Source organism: Bolinopsis microptera, chromosome 9 (assembly GCF_026151205.1).
Source record: "Bolinopsis microptera isolate Bmic1 chromosome 9, MBARI_Bmic_1.0, whole genome shotgun sequence".
Classification (NCBI taxonomy): domain Eukaryota; kingdom Metazoa; phylum Ctenophora; class Tentaculata; order Lobata; family Bolinopsidae; genus Bolinopsis; species Bolinopsis microptera.
Window position 1 is genome coordinate 14,677,931 of NC_087080.1, and position 23,732 is coordinate 14,701,662.

General features: G+C 39.8%; 3 protein-coding genes across 3 annotated transcripts in view; 2 read left to right on the forward strand and 1 right to left on the reverse strand.

Annotated features, from left to right (window-relative positions):
• Window positions 1-1,952: 1,952 nt before the first annotated feature.
• LOC134820507 (uncharacterized) lies at window positions 1,953-5,728 on the forward strand. Its single transcript, XM_063830926.1, has 10 exons — window positions 1,953-2,149; window positions 2,644-2,759; window positions 3,072-3,353; window positions 3,547-3,647; window positions 3,828-3,984; window positions 4,191-4,292; window positions 4,466-4,624; window positions 4,831-4,925; window positions 5,179-5,275; window positions 5,413-5,728. The coding sequence occupies exons 1-10, from the start codon at window positions 2,098-2,100 to the stop codon at window positions 5,641-5,643; spliced, it is 1,392 nt and encodes a 463-aa protein (XP_063686996.1). The 5' UTR covers window positions 1,953-2,097; the 3' UTR covers window positions 5,644-5,728.
• Window positions 5,729-6,499: 771 nt separating this feature from the next.
• LOC134821425 (uncharacterized) lies at window positions 6,500-9,733 on the reverse strand. Its single transcript, XM_063832166.1, has one exon. The coding sequence runs from the start codon at window positions 9,731-9,733 to the stop codon at window positions 6,500-6,502; it is 3,234 nt and encodes a 1,077-aa protein (XP_063688236.1).
• Window positions 9,734-12,457: 2,724 nt separating this feature from the next.
• The window catches only part of LOC134820764 (ATP-binding cassette sub-family A member 2-like), a 47,521-nt gene continuing 36,246 nt past the window's right edge, over window positions 12,458-23,732 (forward strand). The window contains exons 1-19 of the mRNA XM_063831352.1: window positions 12,458-12,766; window positions 12,954-13,130; window positions 13,265-13,388; window positions 13,695-13,795; window positions 13,981-14,095; window positions 15,730-15,856; window positions 16,109-16,210; window positions 17,883-17,986; window positions 18,142-18,299; window positions 18,838-19,002; window positions 19,138-19,276; window positions 19,422-19,546; window positions 19,732-19,802; window positions 20,050-20,192; window positions 20,281-20,402; window positions 20,904-20,991; window positions 21,171-21,311; window positions 21,470-21,552; window positions 21,749-21,874. Of these exons, the coding sequence (XP_063687422.1) occupies window positions 12,625-12,766; window positions 12,954-13,130; window positions 13,265-13,388; window positions 13,695-13,795; window positions 13,981-14,095; window positions 15,730-15,856; window positions 16,109-16,210; window positions 17,883-17,986; window positions 18,142-18,299; window positions 18,838-19,002; window positions 19,138-19,276; window positions 19,422-19,546; window positions 19,732-19,802; window positions 20,050-20,192; window positions 20,281-20,402; window positions 20,904-20,991; window positions 21,171-21,311; window positions 21,470-21,552; window positions 21,749-21,874 (2,353 nt within the window). The 5' untranslated portion in view covers window positions 12,458-12,624. The remainder of the gene's footprint in view (window positions 12,767-12,953; window positions 13,131-13,264; window positions 13,389-13,694; window positions 13,796-13,980; window positions 14,096-15,729; window positions 15,857-16,108; window positions 16,211-17,882; window positions 17,987-18,141; window positions 18,300-18,837; window positions 19,003-19,137; window positions 19,277-19,421; window positions 19,547-19,731; window positions 19,803-20,049; window positions 20,193-20,280; window positions 20,403-20,903; window positions 20,992-21,170; window positions 21,312-21,469; window positions 21,553-21,748; window positions 21,875-23,732) is intronic.

Below are 23,732 nucleotides of genomic sequence, written 5' to 3' on the forward strand. Positions count from 1 at the left end.
CATAATACAAAACTCCCCCGATTAGTAATTCTATTTTCTATGCGGTAAACAAATGTAAGTGAAATAACATTCCCAATTGCGTTTCATTGAAACCTGATCCTATTTTCTTCTCTCTGATTTACTTTGGCTCTTCTTACTCCTAATTGTATCAAGTATGTAATATTATTAACACTAGACTGCACGTACATTATTTAATTCCTACATGCATAGTGGCGAAATTATCATCCGAAGTTATTCTAGTTTGCTTGACTTGATGGGTTTTGTTGCCTTGTGTTCTGCGTTCGATATAGAGGAATTCGTGTCCAATTAACTTTTTACAATGTTAAATGTACAGTGTACACTATACAGTGTGTATTCTACAATGTTCATTGTACATTGTATATGTTGTCCTCATTTTGCGTTTCTCACCATTGTGCGTATCAAGACTCCTGTAACACGCAGTATACATGTTCATTGTTCGTGCCTCAAACACTCTGTCTACACATAATGTATATTGTATAGTTGAATAACTGGTCCTCTCTGCTATCACGCTTTTGCTTTTGGGAATTGAAATCGGGTCATTAATTTAATCACCCAAAACAGCGAGAGATTGCAGTGTAAAGTCCACTCCTGTCTTATCTTGTTTTTTTTGTATTATTTAATATTTAATCGAGTGAATTTTAATTTGGTGCCCATATTCAGACTCTTGGTCAGCACTGCCTCCATATTCAATTGTATCCATCATTTATCCTTTGCTTACCTATTGTTTACCCATTGTGTACCTGTTGCTTACCCTGCATACTGCACCTTTGTCATCTAATACACATAAAACATGTTATGTTACACATATTGGTAACAAGAGAATATAATTCCCATTCTCAACTGATAATAATTATCTAGGCTAGTGGGTTACATTCAGGGAGCATGTTAATTAGTTTTACTCGTTTCTTTCCCACCCTAGCTTGTTGATCAGAGAACTTGTTTTAGATATTATGCATAAGACTTTTCAGTTTTATATTATCCGTTTTTCGCTCTCTTGAGTGGGTAGATCATGATTTATTACTGAAGACGAAATGAGTGTCAATTTTCATTATTGTGTATTCTATATTAGATTTCACCTTAGCTTTAGGGTTGTAGTTAAGGTTGGGGACGGTTGAGTCGAAATGAGAGTAAGGTTTGAGTAACCTTTAAGGGTAAGGTTTGAGAGTAACGTTTGGGGACAGTGGACACCATTGCAAATAACAAATTCAGTACTGCATATTTTATATCTTTATAAGGTGCTCCCACTGCTGACTGCATTGTTACTCACTGACCGAGAGGGAGCTCTTTAGAGTTAGTATACCTACCTACACGATTGTATTGTTATGTACATCTCCCTGGCTTCTGTCCTGCGAGTGTGTCCTGTATTAACGTAATGTACACTGGTCAGGGTATCATATTTCAAATTGCACACTGCCAGATTGTTTTTTATGCGTCCTTTTATGTTTAATCATCCAATGTCTGGTCTCTAGCTTGGTCTTACTTGCGACCATATGGTGGTCAGCTCTTTATAATTCTGTGATATAACTCTTGTTTTTTCTGGATTTATCGGTTGTAGTGTAATGTGTACTGTTTATTGTAAGCTGTAAGAAATGTATACTGCGTTTCCTGAAGCATTCTGTTAATCAGACAGTTTATGATTCAGATTTTTATTTTTCTAAAAAGGTATTAGATTTAGTAAGTGATCATACACAACTTTTGCGAATATTAATGAATCCTTTTACCTTTAGCATGATACTTTTTAATATTTTTCAATCATTCTTGTGTCGTTTAATTAATTTTTATTAAAATCATTCCCTCCTAAAGTTCCTTAAAAATAACTCTAGATCAAGATATAACTATTTCTCGCTTCAATCGGAATGTTCAAAAGTTACACCGAGATGTTCAACAGTTTTTCACACAACCGCCACCATCACCATCACCACTACAGGGCATGTACATGTAAACGATGTGAATCATGGCACAATCTCGATAAACCAACTTCAAGCCTCCTGCAAGACGAGGGTCCTTGCAGCTCCAGACATCATATCTCTACAGATCATCTACTCAGAAACCAGAAACGTTTCATTTTTCAGAAACATGGTCAGATGCTCCAAAGTAGTTATTGTTCAGCTGTTAGCTTTTATTGCAGGTTTGTGAGCCTTGGTGTTATTCGCTGCTGGTTATTAATTTGCTCGATCGAATAAAGTTTCGTTAAATAAAAGTCCGGCCAACTGCTAAGAATTTGAAACTCATGCCCTTGAGGGTGCGCATATTTCATCCAAATGACGTTATAGATGTTGCTTCTTATCCATTAACACAACTTAAATGTTACCAATCATATTAAAGACGCTGTGTAATATCCCTGTATATAACTTACATTTTAAGAATACCCCGTGAGTAAAGTAATACAGTGTACATAATGTGATTATGCTACAAATAACATTATATTACAACATTAGCCTCCCAAGTTAGTCAGCTTGTTGTGCATGATACAGGATGACTCACCATAAATAAATACGACGCAATCGCCTGGCCTGGTATGTAAACCGTACGGTGTGAAATAAAGTAATAAAAAATACAGTGAAGCGTCAATTTTCAATGTGATCAAAAGTAAACTCCAAATTAAATCCTGACATTTTTCAGTATTGGGACTGTTGAACTTTTACTTCAACAATGAAGAGACAGAGACCTCCGACACGCATTCATTTAACGAGAAGTTACCTACTCGGATAAAGTTCCTCCCTTCTGCCGGCAGTGAGGTATTTCTATTATTATATAATTAATCAAGTTATTATTTAATTGATAATAGAGGATTACATTTTCCCGTCTTAACCCTAAGTTAAACATGCCATTTCCCAAAGCTAATCCCTAATTTTGATAGATATTTTACAATTCAGACATCTAGACCAATCTCTAGCTCTCTAAGCATTATTTAGTTACCTGAAATTAGTGATCTACGCCAAACAAACTTTAAATTACCTTTAATTAAATTACCATAAATTATCATTACCTTTAATTATCATCACCTCAGCTCACTTTCCAATTTCTAGTTTCACCTGTTTTTCAAACAGGCACACCAAGATGAACAGGAGAACACCGAACCACCAGAGACAGCCTACAACAAGACATTGGACCCAGAGAGTCAGGAAACAGAGCAAGAGCAAACTGATGAGCAAAAAGAGACGTTGAGAATGCAACAAAAGGAGGCGGAAGAAATGCTGAGAAAGGAGCAGCAAGAGGTAAGGGAGAAGGAACAACAAAAGGCAGAAGAAAAGCTGAAAAAAGAACAAGAGGAAAAAGAGAAAATGCGCAAGGAGCAGGAGCAACGAGAGCTTGAACAGGAAAAAAGCAAGGTTAAATTCAATCCTCCTTCAAATCAGTGTGATTGTTATTATTATTATTATTGATGGAGGGTTTTTAGCAGCTGCACAGTGTGCCAGGACTGTGAGATGTTCTTTAGAGCTCTCAAAAAGCAGACAGCATACAAACTAATGGTATAAAACTTGATGGGTTTGTGTTTTATGTTTAAAGTTCTTCTTTTTCCAGTCCCCTGAGGTCGTGATAGATGAGAGGATGCAAAGAGTGAAGGAAGTTTGCAAGAGACTCAACTATCCCAACTCAAATCAGTACAATATGTATCTATTTGGGTGAGTTTTTTATGGAGTTTTTATCAAAGAATCATTATTAGTCACTCAACGACTTGGACGATGGTAACTTTACCTTCATCCGTCACCCCAAAAGGTAAAACAGCTTCTACACAGTAGATACCAGGTTTTAGTTGCAAAACAAGAAGAGGAAGAGTTCGTGACGCAATTCCCTATTTTCAGGAAGTACGGTAAGGGTGGTATCTCATGGTGCCCAACCTTCAAAGCCAGCAGTTCAACATGGCGGGATTTCTTCATTGACAACGTGTTGGGGTCCCATGCTAACTTCATGGGAGTGCATTACCATCTGGGGGTGCTGGGAAACCAGATTCTTACTAGGGTAATTAGAATCAATTGTTATTATTCATGTCATTTCTTGTTCTGATAACAGAATAACATATCATGGTACAAAATATGTAGTAATTATGGGTTATCACGGATTAAAGTTTTTAGATTTTAGAAAAAAAGATACAGTTTAATCCAGACTAATTGATATTGTTTAATTTTTGGGTATTCATCGCTAATAACTATCTTCGTTGCCCTCAGGGTTCAATGAGAGGGTCCTCAAACGAGAGGAGGAGATTGTTCAGAAGCGAGTCAACAGAGAGTGTTCGGTTCACTGTAGTCAGACATCCTATCTCTAGATTGGTACGTTATTCTTGTTAATTATATATAGTTCATGTTTTGATTATTTAATTAATTAATTAGTTAAATTTAATCATGTAATGAAATAATTTGCCAGTAAAATACGTCCATACAAAAGCCTTGTTCTCCTTGTTAGCAGTCATCTCTTTCCCCGCCCTAAATTCCCCGCCCCACAGATAAGTCACCTACGAAAAGCACAGAACTACCCCAAGGAAGTGAGAGCCCAAAGGGGGGACTGGGTTGAGGAGTGTATTATAAACGGACGAACAGACCCCAAGTGGGACAGTGCTACCAGGACCAAGTACAAGCGCGAGTTTGACATCTATATAAACGAGGTTAGTTTTAGTACACTCAGACCTACGTGGTTCATGTTTTAGATGGAGTAACAGATGAATTAAGAGCTAGCAATAACAGATAATATCTATTATTGCTAGCTCTTAATTCTTGTTATAATTATTGCAAGCTCTGAAGAACTAGCACTAATTTGGATTTCGTAAGATTTGTTCAGCAGTTTTCAGCGGTAACTTTTTTTTTGTTTCAGATTGATTCTGGTAGACACAGCTCTTACTCAGAGGAGAACCCCTACCTTCACCCGCCTTACCCAGTTTTCCCAGAACTTATAGATTTCGTCATGAGGTAGCGTGCTTTCATCTCTCAGTCTCGTGGCTTCTTTTTGCTTTTTAATGATCATGTGTCCGATTTATGGGACCGCTCTCTAATACTGTCTCTTTTTCAACGTTCTGTACTAAAAATGAAATTGGAAAAAGTTTTATCACTGGTTTTACCAGTGTCATACCACATTAACCCAATAAATTACTGGTCGATGCTGCAATCTAATTGGTTATTTATTCGCCATCTATTGAAAGTAATCAGGTTAACTATCCAACAGACATAGGGGTCGAGACGATAAAGGTAACAACGGACACTGGAGACCCACAATTGAGTGGTGTGATATCTGTCAGAACGATCTCGATATTATTATACAGGTCCTCACTGTTGCTTTATTTTTTGTAATTTTGTTTTACAACTTTATCAAAATTTAATATGTTGCTGTTTCCCAGAATATAATTTCAGCACAGTTAACTAACCGTTAATTAACCGTTAACTAACATTTTATTTCCAGCTTGAGGAAGAACCGGAGGAGTTGATGGTCCTGCTAGACCGTCTCCAGATGACACAGTATAAGGCGAGCTTTCTGTCAAAACACAACTCATCCAGCAACAAATCTGCCTCAGCTGATGAAATAAAACTTTACGTTAAGCAGCTTAACCGAGAACAGATTGAATATTTAAATAAAATGTACGCAGCAGATTTCGAGATGTTTGGGTATGATCCTATTGAGATGATAGCGTGATAAAACGTAAATTTAATACGTTGATTTAAATAATGATAATAATTTATTGTGATTCAATGTAATTTATTTCTTTTTAATTTCTGAAGCTATTGTTTTTTCTTATAGAAATATAATAGTAATTAGTGGGATATTTAAGAATACCAAGCTTTTTTCGATTTTAAAATGAAATTGATTAATTTATTTTCGTATGATCATATCAGATTTCAATCACTTTTATTTCATGCAGTTATAGTAAATTGAAGGCAAGCTCACACGGTTACACAAATAGTCTTACCTCCTATAATTTGATATTAGATTAGCGGACAATAGTAAAGAGTAAAGATACAGTTAAACTGCGAAGGCACAACACCAAACCAACCCTACTCTATCTCCCAAAAACAACCTTCTCCTGGTCAGCCATGTCCCTCATCCTGCACTTGACCCCCGCAGAGGTCACAAGCCCATCGGAGCACAAATGAGCGAGAAACGGGGAAGCCTTAGCTACCGGGCTAAGGACTGCATCACTAGCAGCGAAATACGGATATACCCTCCCTTTTACATGCGTTCAACCGGCACCCGAACCACACGCTGTTTCTTAGACATAACTTCCCACTTACATCAGTGTCTTCTCGCATCAACTGGCATCGGCAAGTGGCGACACTGTGTAGACTCAACCCTGAGCTTGATCAGAATCTTCAGTCACAAACCTGACACCGTTTCGGGGCTTTCATTGCGATACGGTTTTCTGTCAGGTGCCCCAGCAGTCTCTCTTGGACCACCATCTGATCTGACAATCACCCGAGGATACCTGCTAGAGCTCGCGATTTACGACGAGTTAGCTTATGGCACCTCTGGCTGTTAGGTGAAGTCATAAAGCTCAAACAGCTCTCATCTCCCACTCTCTTTTCCTAGACAGCAGATAAATCCATCTTGAACAATGGGCTGCATCCTTCCCACAATCTCTGACCAACTTCTTGAGGGCTCTCCCAGTCAGACCAATCTTCCTTGATGCACACTCCAAACTTGCTGCGACCACACCTCTAGCACCAACCTCAACAGCAAAGCTGAAACATGACCACCCATTAGCTTGTATTTCCGCTTGTAGACTGTTATACCGATCAAGCTTCAGCTCATGGGATGCAGCTATTCTCTCTTCCGACGGTACTGTAAGCTCCCACCAGATTACTCTCTTGGAAGCTTTCGAGAAAAGAACCAAATCTGGTCTTAATCTGGTCGTTGCTATATCCGGCGGGAATTTCAGCTGCTCATCCAGGTCTGCTAATACTATCCAATCAGTGGCCCCACTCAGAATCCCAAACTCACTGACTTTCGACCTCTTCACCTCCTTAAACCTCCCTCCTGCTGGAACAAACTCAATGGCTTTCCGAGTGACACAAGAGCTCTTCCTCTTGTTGACTCTCCGCTCACAATGGAATTTCACTTGGTCTGCTATTTGTTTAAGCACCTTATCGTGGCGCCATCGGTATCTCCCTTGACTTAGTGCCACAGGACAACCAGCCAGAATATGCGGCACAGTTCCCAACTTGTCACCACACAGCTTGCACATCCCATCCTCATCCTCGCTCCACTTGGATGCTAAAGCTGGTGTAACAAGCGTGCCATACACAGCACTAAGCAGAAAACCGATTAATGAGTCCCCATACTTGAAGAGCGTGTGCCAGCTCATGTCAGTCCTTGTCACCAGCTCTCTCCAATTACCCCACCTGGACTGCATCTCCAACGTACCCAACTGCACCTCTCTTTCCTTCCTGATGTTCTCCTTAACCCTATCCAACACCTCCCTCTGCTGCTCCTTTTCTGACATCTTCTCCCAGGGCTTCTTCCAATCACCGAAACCAATTCCCGCTCTACTAAGAGGTTGCACCATACCTCGCACTGACTCACACACCAAGTCTCTTTCAGCTTCGTGAAGCTGAGCATCTGCCTTCCAAACTCTCCCAGACCGCACCTGGGGTTGCACCGCTCTGATCAAAGCATCCTGAGATGTTTGATATGACTGCAAGAGACGGCACTTTTCTACTTTCCAAGTGTCGGTTAGGCTGTCGATGGGGAGAGCAACACTGGATGAATGACTAAACAGGCAAGAGCTACTAAGCGTGTGTCCCACTCCTAGCCATTTTCTGAGATGACTGTTAGTTGTTTGCTCCCAGCGAGAAACAGTGCTGATCGGGATATCATAAATGGCAAGTGGCCACTTCATCTTTGGAAGGACCATATACTGATACCCCCAACATTTCTGCAGGCCGGTGAGGGAGCTAAGATCGAGTCTACTGAGGTATGTAACAAGATCCTCGTGTGTTTTCTCGATTATAGCTTTGTCCTTTCCTTCTGCCCGAATCCACCTCCCTAGAAACTTGATTGGTTTCTCAGATACATTCGGGATCACCTCCCCGCTAAGTTGCAACCTCGCCTGACTACCTTCTGAACTCTCTACAACCCACTCCACTGTCACTCCCTTCTGGTAGACTAGTGCCCTAGACTTAGACGACTTAAGCTTGAACCTTGACCACACAACGAACTCCTGATAAACATCAAGCAGGGTTTGCATATCTACCATTTTAGCCGTGGTAAGGCAGCTATCATCCATAAACAGCTTAAGGGGTGGTATAGCTGTTCCATCCTTAATGTACTCGACACTCCTGGGTACCTTCATCTTCAAGTACTCGTCAGAAAGGTTCATGCATAGCACAAACAAGATCACCGAGATGACACAGCCCATAAATATTCCTATCTCGAACTGCTGCCACTCTGATGTCACTGTTTTAGAGGAGAATCTTCCGTAAACTTCCGAGAAGTATTTGATTACGATGTTGATAACTTTCTCGGGGATATGATAGAAGCGGAGTGCTTTCACAATAAGTAAATGTGGAACAGCCCCGTAAGCATTCGCCAAGTCTAACCAGACAACACTCAGATCCTTTCTCTTAACTCTAGCATCTTTGAGCACCTCCCACATAGCTCCAAAGTGCTCTGTACATCCGTGTACACCAGGAACTCCACCCTTCTGCACAGAGAGATCCACATACCCGTTAGCGACAACAAAGTTGGTTAATCTTTTCGCCAACACAGCGAGGTATATCTTCCCCTGAATGTTTCCTAGCGATATAGGCCGTCCTGTGCTGGGTCCAAAATCTCCATCCGCCTTAGGAATGTAGATCCCTTCAAAGTACCTACAGTTGTCTGGGTACTCCTCAGCCTTGTAGCCTCCTCTCAGCACATGCCACAAGTTCTGAGATATTCCTGGACACCTCTTGTACACCGTATACGGGATGCCGTTGTTACCAGGTGAACTCTTACCTCTGGCTTTCTTGACAACCTCTTCGAACTCTTTCTTGGTTATATTCCTGCTGTCAAACCCCACAGTTGGGCTAGGAGCTGCCTCAGGTAACCCATTCAGAACGCCAAGAGGAACTGCCCGACTGGCATCACTATACGTATTAGACAGGTGGTTGTCTAACTCCTCCTTACTACACTTTAACTCTCCCACAGGGCTTGGTTCAAGAATACCTTTAATAGCCTTGAAAGGATCTCGAGTAAACCCACCTCTCTGTCTCCTCACTTCTCTCTGCTTCTTCCTCCTTGCCTCTGCTCTTCTCAACTTACGCAGCTTCTCTGCCAGGCCTCTAAGCAAAGCATTGAAACCATCCTTTACAGACTGGGAACAAGCTTTCCTGGCTTTCCTCCTCAGCACTCTCCTCTCAATGACCAACTTATCAATCTCCTCCTGTCTCCTGTTGGCAAACCTGAGACCTTTACCTGACTCTGCACCATCAATCACGAGCCCAAACCATTTCACACCATCATCATACACCGTGTCGCAATGGCTCACCATCTTCTCCTGGAATGGCTTCCCCTTCTGCTCCTGTCTCACTCTCTTACTAACACTCACATCAAACTCTACCCACCTCTCATCCTTTGCGGCCGGCCACTTCACCTTGGGCTTCTTAGGGGCAGGTGGGTCAATAGAAGAACTCTTTGAAAGAAGGGCCTGGATATCCCTGGCACTGTGGTTATCGTCCTGGCCAGGTACCTCCACCGAACTTACAGATGCAACATCTAACGGTTGCTCCCCTTCCCAAGAGCACTTCATCCTTCCTCGATGAATGTTCCTACCCCTTTCCGTTGTAAAGCGTCGACCACACACGCAGCTAAACTCCTCTGCTACATCAGAATCAGGGGTCGAGAGTTCTCGACTGTTTGTATAAGTCCTTTTCTGATTCGTGGCAGGACGTGGTGGGTGTCCACAAAGCCTTTATTTTTCACCCGGGCAACTCGTCCCTAAATAGGGACTCCCGGAACCTTAGAGAGGCAGGAGGCGCAGGACCGATGTGGACTGAGGTCTCCGCTCGTTAAAACCCCATCACACCTCTCTATTGCAGTAACCGCTGCAGGCACGGATCTCAACTCACCCCAGAAGCCAATTCCAAGCGTAGCATCTGTTCAAATCAGGTGGGCCTTACCCCACGGTAGCTGGCCAATCCCAGCAGTATCATAAAGTAGCATAGAGTAAAGATACAGTTAAACTGCGAAGGCACAACACCAAACCAACCCTACTCTATCTCCCAAAAACAACCTTCTCCTGGTCAGCCATGTCCCTCATCCTGCACTTGACCCCCGCAGAGGTCACAAGCCCATCGGAGCACAAATGAGCGAGAAACGGGGAAGCCTTAGCTACCGGGCTAAGGACTGCATCACTAGCAGCGAAATACGGATATACCCTCCCTTTTACAAGCGTTCAACCGGCACCCGAACCACACGCTGTTTCTTAGACATAACTTCCCACTTACATCAGTGTCTTCTCGCATCAACTGGCATCGGCAAGTGGCGACACTGTGTAGACTCAACCCTGAGCTTGATCAGAATCTTCAGTCACAAACCTGACACCGTTTCGGGGCTTTCATTGCGATACGGTTTTCTGTCAGGTGCCCCAGCAGTCTCTCTTGGACCACCATCTGATCTGACAATCACCCGAGGATACCTGCTAGAGCTCGCGATTTACGACGAGTTAGCTTATGGCACCTCTGGCTGTTAGGTGAAGTCATAAAGCTCAAACAGCTCTCATCTCCCACTCTCTTTTCCTAGACAGCAGATAAATCCATCTTGAACAATGGGCTGCATCCTTCCCACAATCTCTGACCAACTTCTTGAGGGCTCTCCCAGTCAGACCAATCTTCCTTGATGCACACTCCAAACTTGCTGCGACCACACCTCTAGCACCAACCTCAACAGCAAAGCTGAAACATGACCACCCATTAGCTTGTATTATTTAATTATAATACAAGTACACGTTATCTATCTATTTAATTTGCCCAAATTCCCTGTTTGTTCTTAAAATCGTTAACGGGTGATACTCGTAAAATATTTGTTCCAAATATTAGGGACCGTCGACGAGTCCAACTCGGCGCGCGTCCTGGTAGGTTATAAACCTACAATTTGTATCCAAAATCAGGTACTGTGCCATAACTTTGCAAATCTTATATTTATTATGTTGGGGATAGGAATGGCCGTGTTACAAACAGTGGTGTATGTATTTATCACATTGAGAAAGTTAATGTCACAGTAAAAGAGTCCCAGCTAGTTTTCTTTGACTGACAAACTATTTTTTGTCAGGACCAGCGAGGGTTTTGCTAATATTTATGAGCTAATTTATTTTTAAAGTCCTAACAGTGTGTTACATATTTTTTCATGTTTAATGAATTTTCTGAAACTGAAAGTGTTTTATTTCGTCCATTCTTCCAAAATTCCCAAATAAAAGGTTGAGAGCGAAAATTGAGATAGTTACCTGAATCCTCCCTGAATCATGAATACATCAGACTCCTTCCGCGAGACAATTATAATTGAAATTTGATCAACGCGGTGTATGCACAGTACACGCCCAAGTACTCGTGCTGCATTGAGACAAGGATCCCAATCCTCATTGTTTCCCCAACACCGGCTATAATACAAGAACAAAGCGGGTCATACCACGTGGTGTGCCCACGTGGCCAGCTCTTTATCCGAGTGTACTACGAGTTGCAGCTTACTTACATCAGCTATTGTCAGGTTGTCAGATTCGCGTGTAATACCTTGCCGGTGGAAATTTCATTCACCTAATTCCTCAAATTAATCGTGTCTATGCACTGATGGTATGCGATTTCTTCACTGCTCTTTTTCTGTGATGTTTTAGTCCGATTAAATGCTCTGGCAACTCTGAAGTACTCAATTTGAATATTGAATTAGCATGTAACGTTGTGAAGTGTAGGAGTGAATAATTCTTACTCAAAGCTTTCAATCAGTTTACTTTTAGTGCTGTAATTGCTATAAAACATAATTTCAGTCACATAAGTTCATCGGAAAGTTACATCTGTAACACTTAAGCTGATCAACATAGCATACTATTACTATAGTGATATTTTCTACCCACTCAGTTTAATAATAGGAAAAGCCATATAAATTCCATGCATGGTTTAAAGAGCTTAGTCATGAATATATGTGGCTGATGTGAAAACCCATTAAATAATAATGATTTTCGGCATACGCCATACAGTATACAGCTTTGTTTTAACTCAGCAGTACTTTTTAGCATTATTGGTACCATTCCATAATTGCCTTTGGCTTTACATCGGTATCATGATCATATTCAATGGCGTTGATGAAGCGTTTTTGTTGTTCGTGTATTTTAACTCGTTACCCTAAACGTTAAATAAAATGATTGTATCGTGGAATTGTCTAATGGTCCTTTATGACCTGAAACTTTGAAAACAATCATAGATTTTGAACGCTATTAATTTTCGTGGGATTATTGCTTATTTCTCGTATTTATCTCGTGTTCTTCAGTGTCCTGTGCAGCTCAAGTTAATGAAATGAGATTTTAGTTCTCGATCCAAACCCTGATAGCGAGTGGACAATTTGCAAATACTTATGGAGTGAAGTGCTACTGGACTAGAAAATACTGCAACCGGACCAACCTCCTATCTAAGTGTACCCGGGAAATAAATCAAAATGAAACAAGCCATACTAGTGGCTGGATGGTCACTGAGGTGTGCCGTCAGGAATCCTGTCAGAACCCTCGCTAAGATACTCATTCCACCAACCATCCTTCTGGTGCTGGTTGTACTGAGATTGACAATGAAATCTAGTTCAGGTACACAACAATTCCCCAATTTTTGGGTCGTTAAATAATATCCAGGGGATCATTCTCAGAAACTGGGAATTGTGAAATTTAAATGTTAACTCTGTCAAACCGGTCATAAATAGACCTCTGAAAAAAAATCTTAAATTGAGTAAGAGGGTCCTTTCTCCCGACTCTTCACATGTCAACACCTTCCCAGGTTGTGACCTGGACCAAGACTCCTTCACCATGTTCAACAGGACCTCCTGTCAATACAGACCCTTCAAGCCATCAGAGGTGATCAGGATCTTATCCCGGAGAAACGAGACACTTCTCCATTTCACTCCGCAGAACGAGCTGTATCAGCACATAGTGAGAGGTGTTGCCCGTGATCTTGGTGGGTTGGTGGTTTTTTAGATATTGTGATAAGATATTAAAATTTTATTTTCGTGTTTTCTAGTTTAACTTTAATCACATAAGTTTAAAGTTAAAAAGCCCATTTAAAAGAGTGGTAAATCTAGTGTTGTGCAGGGATAAAAGCTATAGGGTACAACACGGAGGAGGAGATAGAGAGTGTACTGAAGAATAATCACTCTCTGTACAGTCACACTCTAGCAGCTCTAATATTCCACCCTGTAGAACTCAACCAACAAAGGTAACCCAGAAACATTGCTTTTTGAGAATGAGAACTTAGGTATAAATACACGGTGACGTTGAAAATTTGACATTGAGGCATTTGGAGTTAGAAGTGGGACTCGTTCAGAGCTCGAAAACTTGTTTTAATGAATTATATTAACAAATTGATAGGTTTCGTTACAGTTCATTGATGTTAATGACATTATTATTACATCATTGAATTGTAAATTTCTTAGATAGACTTAAAAGGAAAGCACTGTGTATTAAGAACTTTTCATTCTTTGTGGCCTAGAGAACAAACGAACAAGAAGTATTTGTGTTTCAGTTACAGTATAAGAATGAAGAGTTGGCTGAGTTTGTGGTACACGGATAGAATCTTCCCCATGATAGCCTCTCCAGCTCCTCGGTCTAACAGCTCATTCGATGGTAATTAATAATTTATAAACACATTTTCTCAGATATGCTACTTTATTATAATAGTTATTTTATTATTATTATTATCTTGACAGTTGCTGTTGTAACTTAATATTTGAAATTTGTATTCCTTGTATTCCTTGTATTCCTAATAATTAGTAAATTATATTTCTCCTTAATGACGATAAAATAACCAGGGCTACCGTTTTATTTTCGGAGTGGCTTCCTTGCTCTGCAGACGGCTGTTGACTCCCGGATATCAGGACGTTCCTTCTCAGAAGATGTCACGATGCAGAAATTTCCTCATGCTCCGTAAGTTTACTATTATAATTTGTTTGATCGCTTACATCAGTTTTTGAACAAAGTAACAGTAAACTATTTAAGTTATTAAATTAATAATCAATCCCATATAAAAACATACAAAATACAAAAATATTCAAGCTTTCTTCTTGGTGACGAACCACTGGAACACAGTAGACTCCTTGATCCCAACCATCTTGGCAACCTGTCTCCGGGACCCAGATCCAAAATGTTTGCTCCTCAGGAAGTATTGATTCAGCTCCTCCTCCTGCTCTGAAGAAATCCCCCGTGTTCTCCGTCTAATCCGCTCTGATCTTCTGGGTCGAGTAGGTGACTGCAGTGATAGAGAAGAAAAGGCCAGGAGAGAGGGGGAGGTCGGTGAGGTAAAGACCTGGTCTGAGGGGGATGATGGTTTAGGTCGGTGGGGACCAGAGAGTTTAGGTGGTATGGTAGGAGTGGTAGAGGTTTTAGGTTCGTATCCGTTGGGTTGAAGGTGGGGTCCAGAAAGACGAGGTGGAGGTGTGGTTGGTGGTGGAGGAGAAGTAGGATCAGTTAGAGTCAGTTCCTTCATCTCGATGTCGAGGGTAACTGGTATATGGCAGGGTCTGCGGGATGTTCCATTGAATGCACTCTTCGTGATGGTGAAGGAGATTTCAGGGTCTGACTCGTCTTCAGGGTCTGATTTGTCTTCAGGGTCTGACTCGTCTTCAGGGTCTGACTCGTCTTCAGGGTCTGATTTGTCTTCAGGGTCTGACTCGTCTCCAGGGTCTGACTCGTCTTCAGGGTCTGACTCGTCTTCAGGATCTGACTCGTCTTCAGGGTCTGACTCGTCTCCAGGGTCTGACTCGTCTTCAGGGTCTGACTCGTCTTCAGGGTCTGATTCGTCTTTGGTGTCTGTTTCGTCTTCAGGATCTGTTTCGTCTTCAGGATCCATCATAATCTCATCGTGAGGAGTGGAAAAAATGTCCAATATAGACTTGACAGGAGTGACATCATAGTATATCATCTCCGGTTGAGAAGGTCTTGGTGGAGTCCTGTAACTGGAGTCTGGAGAAAGGGTAAGGTGAGTGAAGAAGGGTTCGTCAGGATCAGGATGGCTTGCCTCAACCGAGAAGATGTTAGCGTGGATCATTCGAGTCTCGTAGTGATGGGATGGGGGAGGGTGAAGGAGGGAGGACTTGTCGGTGGTAACGGAGTAGCCAGGTTTTCTGTAAACGGAATTCATGTTCGTGTCAAGGTGTGAACTGTAAACTGAAGTTGAAATGGTTGATGTATAATGCATTGTGGTTTGTTATTTATACATATAGGAAGATAACGAGCTTGTTAATGCCAGTTGTGGGTATGTACAGATCTGGTCATGCTAGATGATGTGAGCTACTTGTCAAGCTCAGGATGTGATCTGATGTAGTACGTGAGCTGAGCGCTCAGTCGCACTGGTTAGTGGATCACCTGATCGTTACGGATCATCTGTCATAGACTTGAGATCACATCCTCTCCAAGTAGCGAGAGGACAGTGTAATCTGACCTGGTAGCAATTCCCAGATCAGTGGCAACAGCAGATACCCTTCCTACTCGTGTAGAATGTAGATTGTAGAATAACTGCAACTTTTGAACAAATCCCTTTTAAACGTATTCCCTCCTCCAAGGTACACTAAGGATCTGTATCTAGCGATGATCCCTATAGTACTGCCTCTGCTCCTGCTGATATCATACGGGCTGTTGGCTGCCGACCTAGTGAGAGAGATAACCGAGCAAAGGACTCTAGGTATCAAGGTAAGCGTAGTGTAATTTATGTGGAATAATACTTTCGGAACGAACTACGACTGAATAGTTAGGACATTAAACACTGATAAATGTATCGTCTATAACAGCACTCAGTAGTAGATATTTTTAATCCTTATTCATATTTTGAGTCTGACATTAAGATTCTGTGTGTCATTTCACAATGGTTCGCTTGCGACCAAAGAAGAAAAATCCACTTAATTCAACAACAGTTTTTCAGTCAACAGCTGATATTGATTTCAGGAGTTTTTGACAATGAACGGGCTAAAACGATTGTCTTATTGGGCTTCGTGGTATTTGGTCGCCATTGTTATCTTCCTCCCAACCACGCTACTAAACTTACTTGTAAGTGTTGTTTAACTTATGCTACTAAACTTACTTGTAAGTGCTGTTTAACTTATGCTACCAAACTTACTTGTAAGTGATGTTTAACTTATGCTACTAAACTTACTTGTAAGTGCTGTTTTACTTATGCTACCAAACTTACTTGTAAGTGCTGTTTAACTTATGCTACTAAACTTACTTGTAAGTGCTGTTTTACTTACGCTACTAAACTTACTTGTAAGTGTTGTTTAACTTATGCTACCAAACTTACTTGTAAGTGCTGTTTAACTTACGCTACTAAACTTACTTTTAAGTGTTGTTTAACATATGCTACTAAACTTACTTGTAAGTGTTGTTTAACTTATGCTACCAAACTTACTTGTAAGTGTTGTTTAACTTATGCTACCAAACTTACTTGTAAGTGTTGTTTAACTTATGCTACTAAACTTACTCGTAAGTGTTGTTTAACTTATGCTACCAAACTTACTTGTAAGTGATGTTTAACTTATGCTACCAAACTTACTTGTAAGTGTTGTTTAACTTATGCTACTAAACTTACTTGTAAGTGTTGTTTAACTTATGCTACCAAACTTACTTGTAAGTGCTGTTTAACTTATGCTACTAAACTTACTTGTAAGTGTTGTTTAACTTATGCTACTAAACTTACTTGTAAGTGTTGTTTAACTTATGCTACCAAACTTACTTTTAAGTGCTATTTAACTTATGCTACCAAACTTACTTGTAAGTGTTGTTTAACTTAATGCTACCAAACTTACTCGTAAGTGTTGTTTAACTTATGCTACCAAACTTACTCGTAAGTGTTGTTTAACTTATGCTACCAAACTTACTTGTAAGTGTTGTTTAACTTATGCTACCAAACTTACTTGTAAGTGATGTTTAACTTATGCTACCAAACTTACTTGTAAGTGTTGTTTAACTTATGCTACTAAACTTACTTGTAAGTGTTGTTTAACTTATGCTACCAAACTTACTTGTAAGTGCTGTTTAACTTATGCTACTAAACTTACTTGTAAGTGTTGTTTAACTTATGCTACTAAACTTACTTGTAAGTGTTGTTTAACTTATGCTACCAAACTTACTTTTAAGTGCTATTTAACTTATGCTACCAAACTTACTTGTAAGTGTTGTTTAACTTAATGCTACCAAACTTACTCGTAAGTGTTGTTTAACTTATGCTACCAAACTTACTCGTAAGTGTTGTTTAACTTATGCTACCAAACTTACTTGTAAGTGTTGTTTAACTTATGCTACCAAACTTACTTTTAAGTGCTATTTAACTTATGCTACTAAACTTACTTGTAAGTGTTGTTTAACTTAATGCTACCAAACTTACTCGTAAGTGTTGTTTAACTTATGCTACCAAACTTACTCGTAAGTGTTGTTTAACTTATGCTACCAAACTTACTTGTAAGTGTTGTTTAACTTATGCTACCAAACTTACTTGTAAGTGCTATTTAACTTATGCTACTAAACTTACTCGTAAGTGCTGTTTAACTTATGCTACCAAACTTACTTGTAAGTGCTGTTTAACTTATGTTACCAAACTTACTTGTAAGTGCTGTTTAACTTGTGCTACTAAACTTACTTGTAAGTGTTGTTTAACTTATGCTACCAAACATACTTGTAAGTGCTGTTTAACTTAGATTCCTGAACTGACAGATAACATTGTTAGGTACTGTTTGTGGGTAACGCGCTGGAGTACTCAGACATCACAGTTATCCTGCTGTTTCTCATCATCTTCACCCTCTGTTCCATCTCTCTTTCCTTCCTTATAAGGTGCGTTTAGTTTGGTGAGAACTCGTAATATGTACCAAGTAAAGTGAGATTTTCAAGCCCATATCAGCACTCAAAATTTAACATTGCTGACATATTTTTGGACATCTAATTCAACCCCCACACTTGATAAAATAAACCCAGTTTCTTATTGACAGCTGTTTTGTGAAGTCCCCCATGTCCGCTATGATGTGGTCGGTGGTGATATGGCTAATATCCTACGCTCCCTTCTTCTTTATCGAGTCTGACTTCCAGAATGTTCCGTCCTTTGTACTGTCCATATTTTGTCTTCTGCCACCCCTCGCTCTTGGTATAGGTTAGTGACACACATTTAACAAATCAACTTATCGTGGGGGAGTGTGACGTCACGTGAGGGAGTGTGACGTCACACTCCCTCACGTGACGTCACACTCCCTCCTCTCTCTTGGTATAGGTTATTAGTGGCACCCATTTTACAAATCAATTTATCCATCAGTGGCTTGAATAACTGGTACATACAATGACAGGGGTCAGCTTTGTTAGTAAGCTCATATTGACTCGATTCCTCGAAATTAATAATCTACAAACAGTTTGTGTACTGTATTTTGATACTTTCAACACTACTATATAACAAATATTTTGAGATCACGAATACGATGTTGTAACATCGAAACGTTGAGAAATTCCTTTCCTGATAAAAGCATTTATCCTTGTCGCATCAAACGGGATTAATACAAATTTACACAAGAATACAGCTTGTGTACTGAAATTCACTCCAGTATACTGTGTATTGTGTACGGTGTGTACTGTGTACTGTAATTCACTCCAGCATACTGTGTATTGTGTACTGTAATTCATTAAATAATTCACTCCAGCGTGTAGATTGATTGGAGACTCAGAGATGATAAGTGAGGGTTTGCGTTGGAGCAACATAGCTGATGATGACCTGGGGATATCCTTCCAAGCTGTCCTCTTGGTCCTGCTGGTGGATGTTGTTATCCTAACATGTCTTGCCATCTATTTGGACGCCACGTCCAATAGTGGGTATTTTTTAGTTTGTCAAAAGTATTTCGACTTTAATTGAGGCTGTATTATTATTATTGTGTAAATTTCAGTTATTCTCCCAAAGTAACTAGCTCTGTTGAAATAAATACGGATAAAACAGTTGCTTTCAGAAAACTACGGCTACTCCGAGGGATGGTGTTTCTGTTTTGGTGGAACTTCTCGTCTAGATAAAGCAAGAGCAGTGACCGAGGCTACACCCCTCCTCAGCGCTCAGTACAGCAATCGAGAATACTGCGAGAAACTCTCCAGGTGAGATGAGTTGCATAAAGGTGGGGCAGGATGTAGTTAGTAGCAGGGAGCGGGGTAGTGTTGTGAAAAACGTTACTATTTTGTTGTGAAATACGTATTTTAGTGAGGAGGTAAGGTGATGTTTTTTCTCAAATATCAAATTCAGGACTGCTGTAATTGGTGTGGAAGTGAAGTCGGTGACAAAAGATTTCGTAGACGGTGAACAAGTTGTGACGGCTCTTCATTCCACAGATATTCAGTTAGCTGAGGGAGAGATCACTGTTCTTCTTGGTTAGTCTGTGTTCTTCTGTTCTCATGGTTTTGTAAATGTAAGAACTTTTGCGCGTATCAAGATGTAGACATGGTGTACTGATTCGTTCGAGGATTCATGAACATTTAACAGCCTTGTTAAACGTTAAGTGGTAACGTAATGCTGAGAGGACTCTGAAATGATGTTGTATGTTCATTTCTTGCAGGTCCAAATGGTTCAGGAAAGTCTACTTTGTTGGCGATGGTGGCAGGCTATATCAGGCCTACCGAAGGGGAGGTTTGTTCTATCTTTAGAATATATATTCTATTTATATTATAGACTGGCATAAACTAAAATCAAGGAGAGTAAGCGATAAATGTTTTATCCTCTCCTATTCCTCGTATCGTGAACCCAAAAATGAATCCTTTCTCGATGAATTTTTCATGAAACCCAAAGTTTCACTCTAAATACCAGGGATCAATGTATCGCCGTAGATTTGAATGTCCTTAACGCTAACCTCAACAGTCAACATTACCATCTTCAGATAACTGTGTGCGGTATCAATCTTAACTCTAACAAGAGAGTCAGGAGTGCTCAGAAGTTGATCAGCTACATGCCCCAGAATGAGCCTTTGCAAGAGGACCTCACTGTTGCTGAGCACCTCACCTACTTTGCAACTCTTAGGGGGTTAGACTACTTATTTTTTCATCTGCCATAAAAAATGATAACTACTATTAACGGAGCATTGTCTAAACAATAAAGTAATAACTACCAGGTTATCTAAGCGGGAGGTATCAGTCCACAAGCAGGAGACACTCCATCTTCTGGGACTAACTCCACTCTCTGATTTCAAGGCTGGGACTCTCTCTGGTGGTCAGAAACGCAAACTGTCTCTCGGTAAGATAGTTCTAGAGTTCTAGAGTTCTAGAGTTCTAGAGTTCTAGAGTTCTAGAGTTCTAGAGTTCTAGAGTTCTAGAGTTCTAGAGTTCTAGAGTTCTAGAGTTCTTGAGTTCTAGAGTTCTAAAGTACTTGAGTTCCAGAGTTCCAGAGTTCTGGAGTTCTAGAGTTCTAAAGTTCTAGAGTTCTAGAGTTCTAGAGTTCTTGAGTTCTAGAGTTCTAGAGTTCTAGAGTTCTTGAGTTCTAGAGTTCTTGAGTTCTAGAGTTCTAAAGTTCTTGAGTTCCAGAGTTCTGGAGTTCTGGAGTTCTAGAGTTCTAGAGTTCTAGAGTTCTAGAGTTCTAGAGTTCTGAAGTTCTAGAGTTCTAGAGTTCTAGAGTTCTAGAGTTCTAAAGTTCTAGAGTCCTTGAGCTCTTATGTTCGTGATTTCATGAAGACTTGAATCCTTCAGGCCTTGAGTCCTCCACGGTTGCACCTAAATTCTAACAGATATAACATTTCAGCGATAGCGCTTATCTCCGACTGCTCAGTCCTCGTACTGGATGAACCAATGGCTGGGATGGATATTGAAAATAGGGCTCTCATCTGCAGGTATGGAGCTTCTGAGTGCACTGAATTTGTACTCATTCCATTCCAGCACGTCAATTTGAATAAAACAAATCATTAATTTCCTGTGGTATATTCCTGAGGTGTATTATTACTTTAAGATTATTATAACTTTAAGAATAAGAATCACATTTTGCGACATCAGTGATTATAAAATTCCCCAGCGTTCTGGAGCGTATAAAGAAGACATGTACAATTGTCATTTGTACGCATCATGTTGACAGTGCCGTACAGATAGCTGATAGGATTGCTATAATACTCAACAACAAACTCCATTGTTACGGTACTCCCGCTTTCGTCAAAGCGTAAGTTTATTATTATTAAACACGATCATTCACACATAACCTTATGATTCATTAAACAATACAAATCTAAGTCATTTATCGAGGTCTTATCGTAATTCAGTCCATGAGAAGCCAAAATTAGTTCAATAATTAGCGCTTAAATTCATGTATAACTTCAGAGGGTTTAGTATAGGCTACACTTTGAAGCTAAACAAAGACATAGACGGATGTCAGGATGCTGCAATATCTCGTGCTGTTTTAGGTACGTATAAAAGGTTGGATTGGAGAGAGAGAGCTAATGATAATGTCCTTGTGTGTTACGGTTTTCCGCATTATACTTTAACGCTCCTGTAAAATATGTAAAATGCAGAAATTTTACTTTAAGTTATTGCTTTAAACAGGATTTCTTGTTTAATATAACAGTGATAAAGCCTACAGTAACTGTTTGTTCGTTACAGGTGCTGTGGGAAGATCCACACTGCAGGTCAACAACTCGAGAGAGCTGACGTTCTCCGTTCCGAAGGAGAGTTCTAAGCAGATGGCTACCATTTTGCAAAGACTCGAAGAAGACAGCGAGACATTAGGTCAGTTTTAGTATAATCTTAAACAATAATCTCAGAATGTGTGTTTGTTTGTGTGTGTGTGTGTGTGTGTGTGTGTGTGTGTGTGTGTGTGTGTGTGTGTGTGTGTGTGTGTGTGTGTGTGTGTGTGTGTGTGTGTCTGTGTGTGTTCTGTCTGTGTGTCTGTCCGCGTGTAATTTCCGAGCGGCTTAATCAAGAAAACGGTAAGAGTTACGGGGCTGATTTTTTTCGGTATAGTGCCGACAAAACTACGAGGAAGCCAAATGGTAAAGGTTTTTTAAATCGGTCGCCGGTCGGTGGTAAGTGGTTTAATTGATGGTTTTGTACCACGAATGTTACATAAAATGGCTTGAGCAGCTAAGTCAAGAAACGGTAAGGGTTACAGGGCTCGCTCTCTCTCCCATTACTGCATATTGTGACATAATATGCGTTGGTACATATATCATAATTACACTGTCATGTAATACTATAAACTAATTAGGGGTGGGATCGCTCATAGTGGTTTTCAAATATGCGGGTGTGGTACGGAGTTAATGAGGGTTAATTTCTATTGATTATTGTAAGTTTCAATGAACGTGTCCTGGTATTAAACAATAGAACTTGATTTTTATTGCTCATTAAAGCGATCCATCAATCAAGTCAAATAAAATCATTTACATCAGTATATCTTTTATGATAAAACTGAATACCTAATACTTCAATAGATTTATAAAATCGTCTACACTTTTAACAATAAAATAATTGAATTACAAATAATCAATAATATGGAATTCAAATTACTAATTTTTTACCATATTTCTTAAACGGTATTCCATACCTAAATTCCCATCAAGTTTTTTCCGAATGTCTTGACATCAGAACTCATATCTATATATAATTCGTCCGATCATCTGATCCAGGACCCGAGTTAGGACAATTTAAACCAAATCAGGTAAGGAAGAAGCCAGTCTTGTAACAAAATAAAACACTGAATTTTTCAAAAGTATCGGCATCGGAATAGGGAGGAATAAAATTAGGAGGAAGAAAATAATCAAATATAATTCATATCATACACAATATTATACATATGCATATCACGATAGTTACAGTTTCTATAATATCCAAACAAGCGTACTAATACTACTTCGAAATGAGCTTTAAACTTTTTCGAGGATTGGAATAATCAGCTGACTTAAAATAAGAACTTGATTTTTATTGCTCATTAAAGCGATCCATCAATCAAGTCAAATAAAATCATTTACATCAGTTTATCTTTTATGATAAAATTGAATATCTAAATCTTCAATAGATTTATAAAATCGTCTACACAATAAAATAATTAAATAACAAATAATCAATTATATGGAATTCAAATTACTAATTTTTTTACCATATTTCTTAAACGGTATTCCATAAATTCCCATCAAGTTTTTTCCGAATGTCTTGACATCAGAACTCATATCTATATATAATTGAATATCGCACTTATAGTGCATAAGTTCAACCAAAAATATATCACAGTAAAAAATGCCTATACCGCGAACCTCTATACAGTATAGTACACCGTGCTCACTTCTTTCCCCGATCTGTAGACTGTAGCCTGTGTTTGCAGATGTCGTGATTCATCAGAGCTCACATCGCTATTATTGATGATGTGAGTGCATACTACATCTTACAGTAATTTCAGTTAACATAAACAAAAAACTCATCTCAAGCTATCAATTAACACAAATATAGTATCCACAAAAGTTCGAAACTATACCACGAGGTTAACTCTGATTAAGATCTTAAATCTCAGATTCTTTGACCATGGTTTGAGGGCAAATTTCAGATTCGTTTCTGTGTTGCACCTCCTCAGAAAGCACATTAGCAATATCGTCTT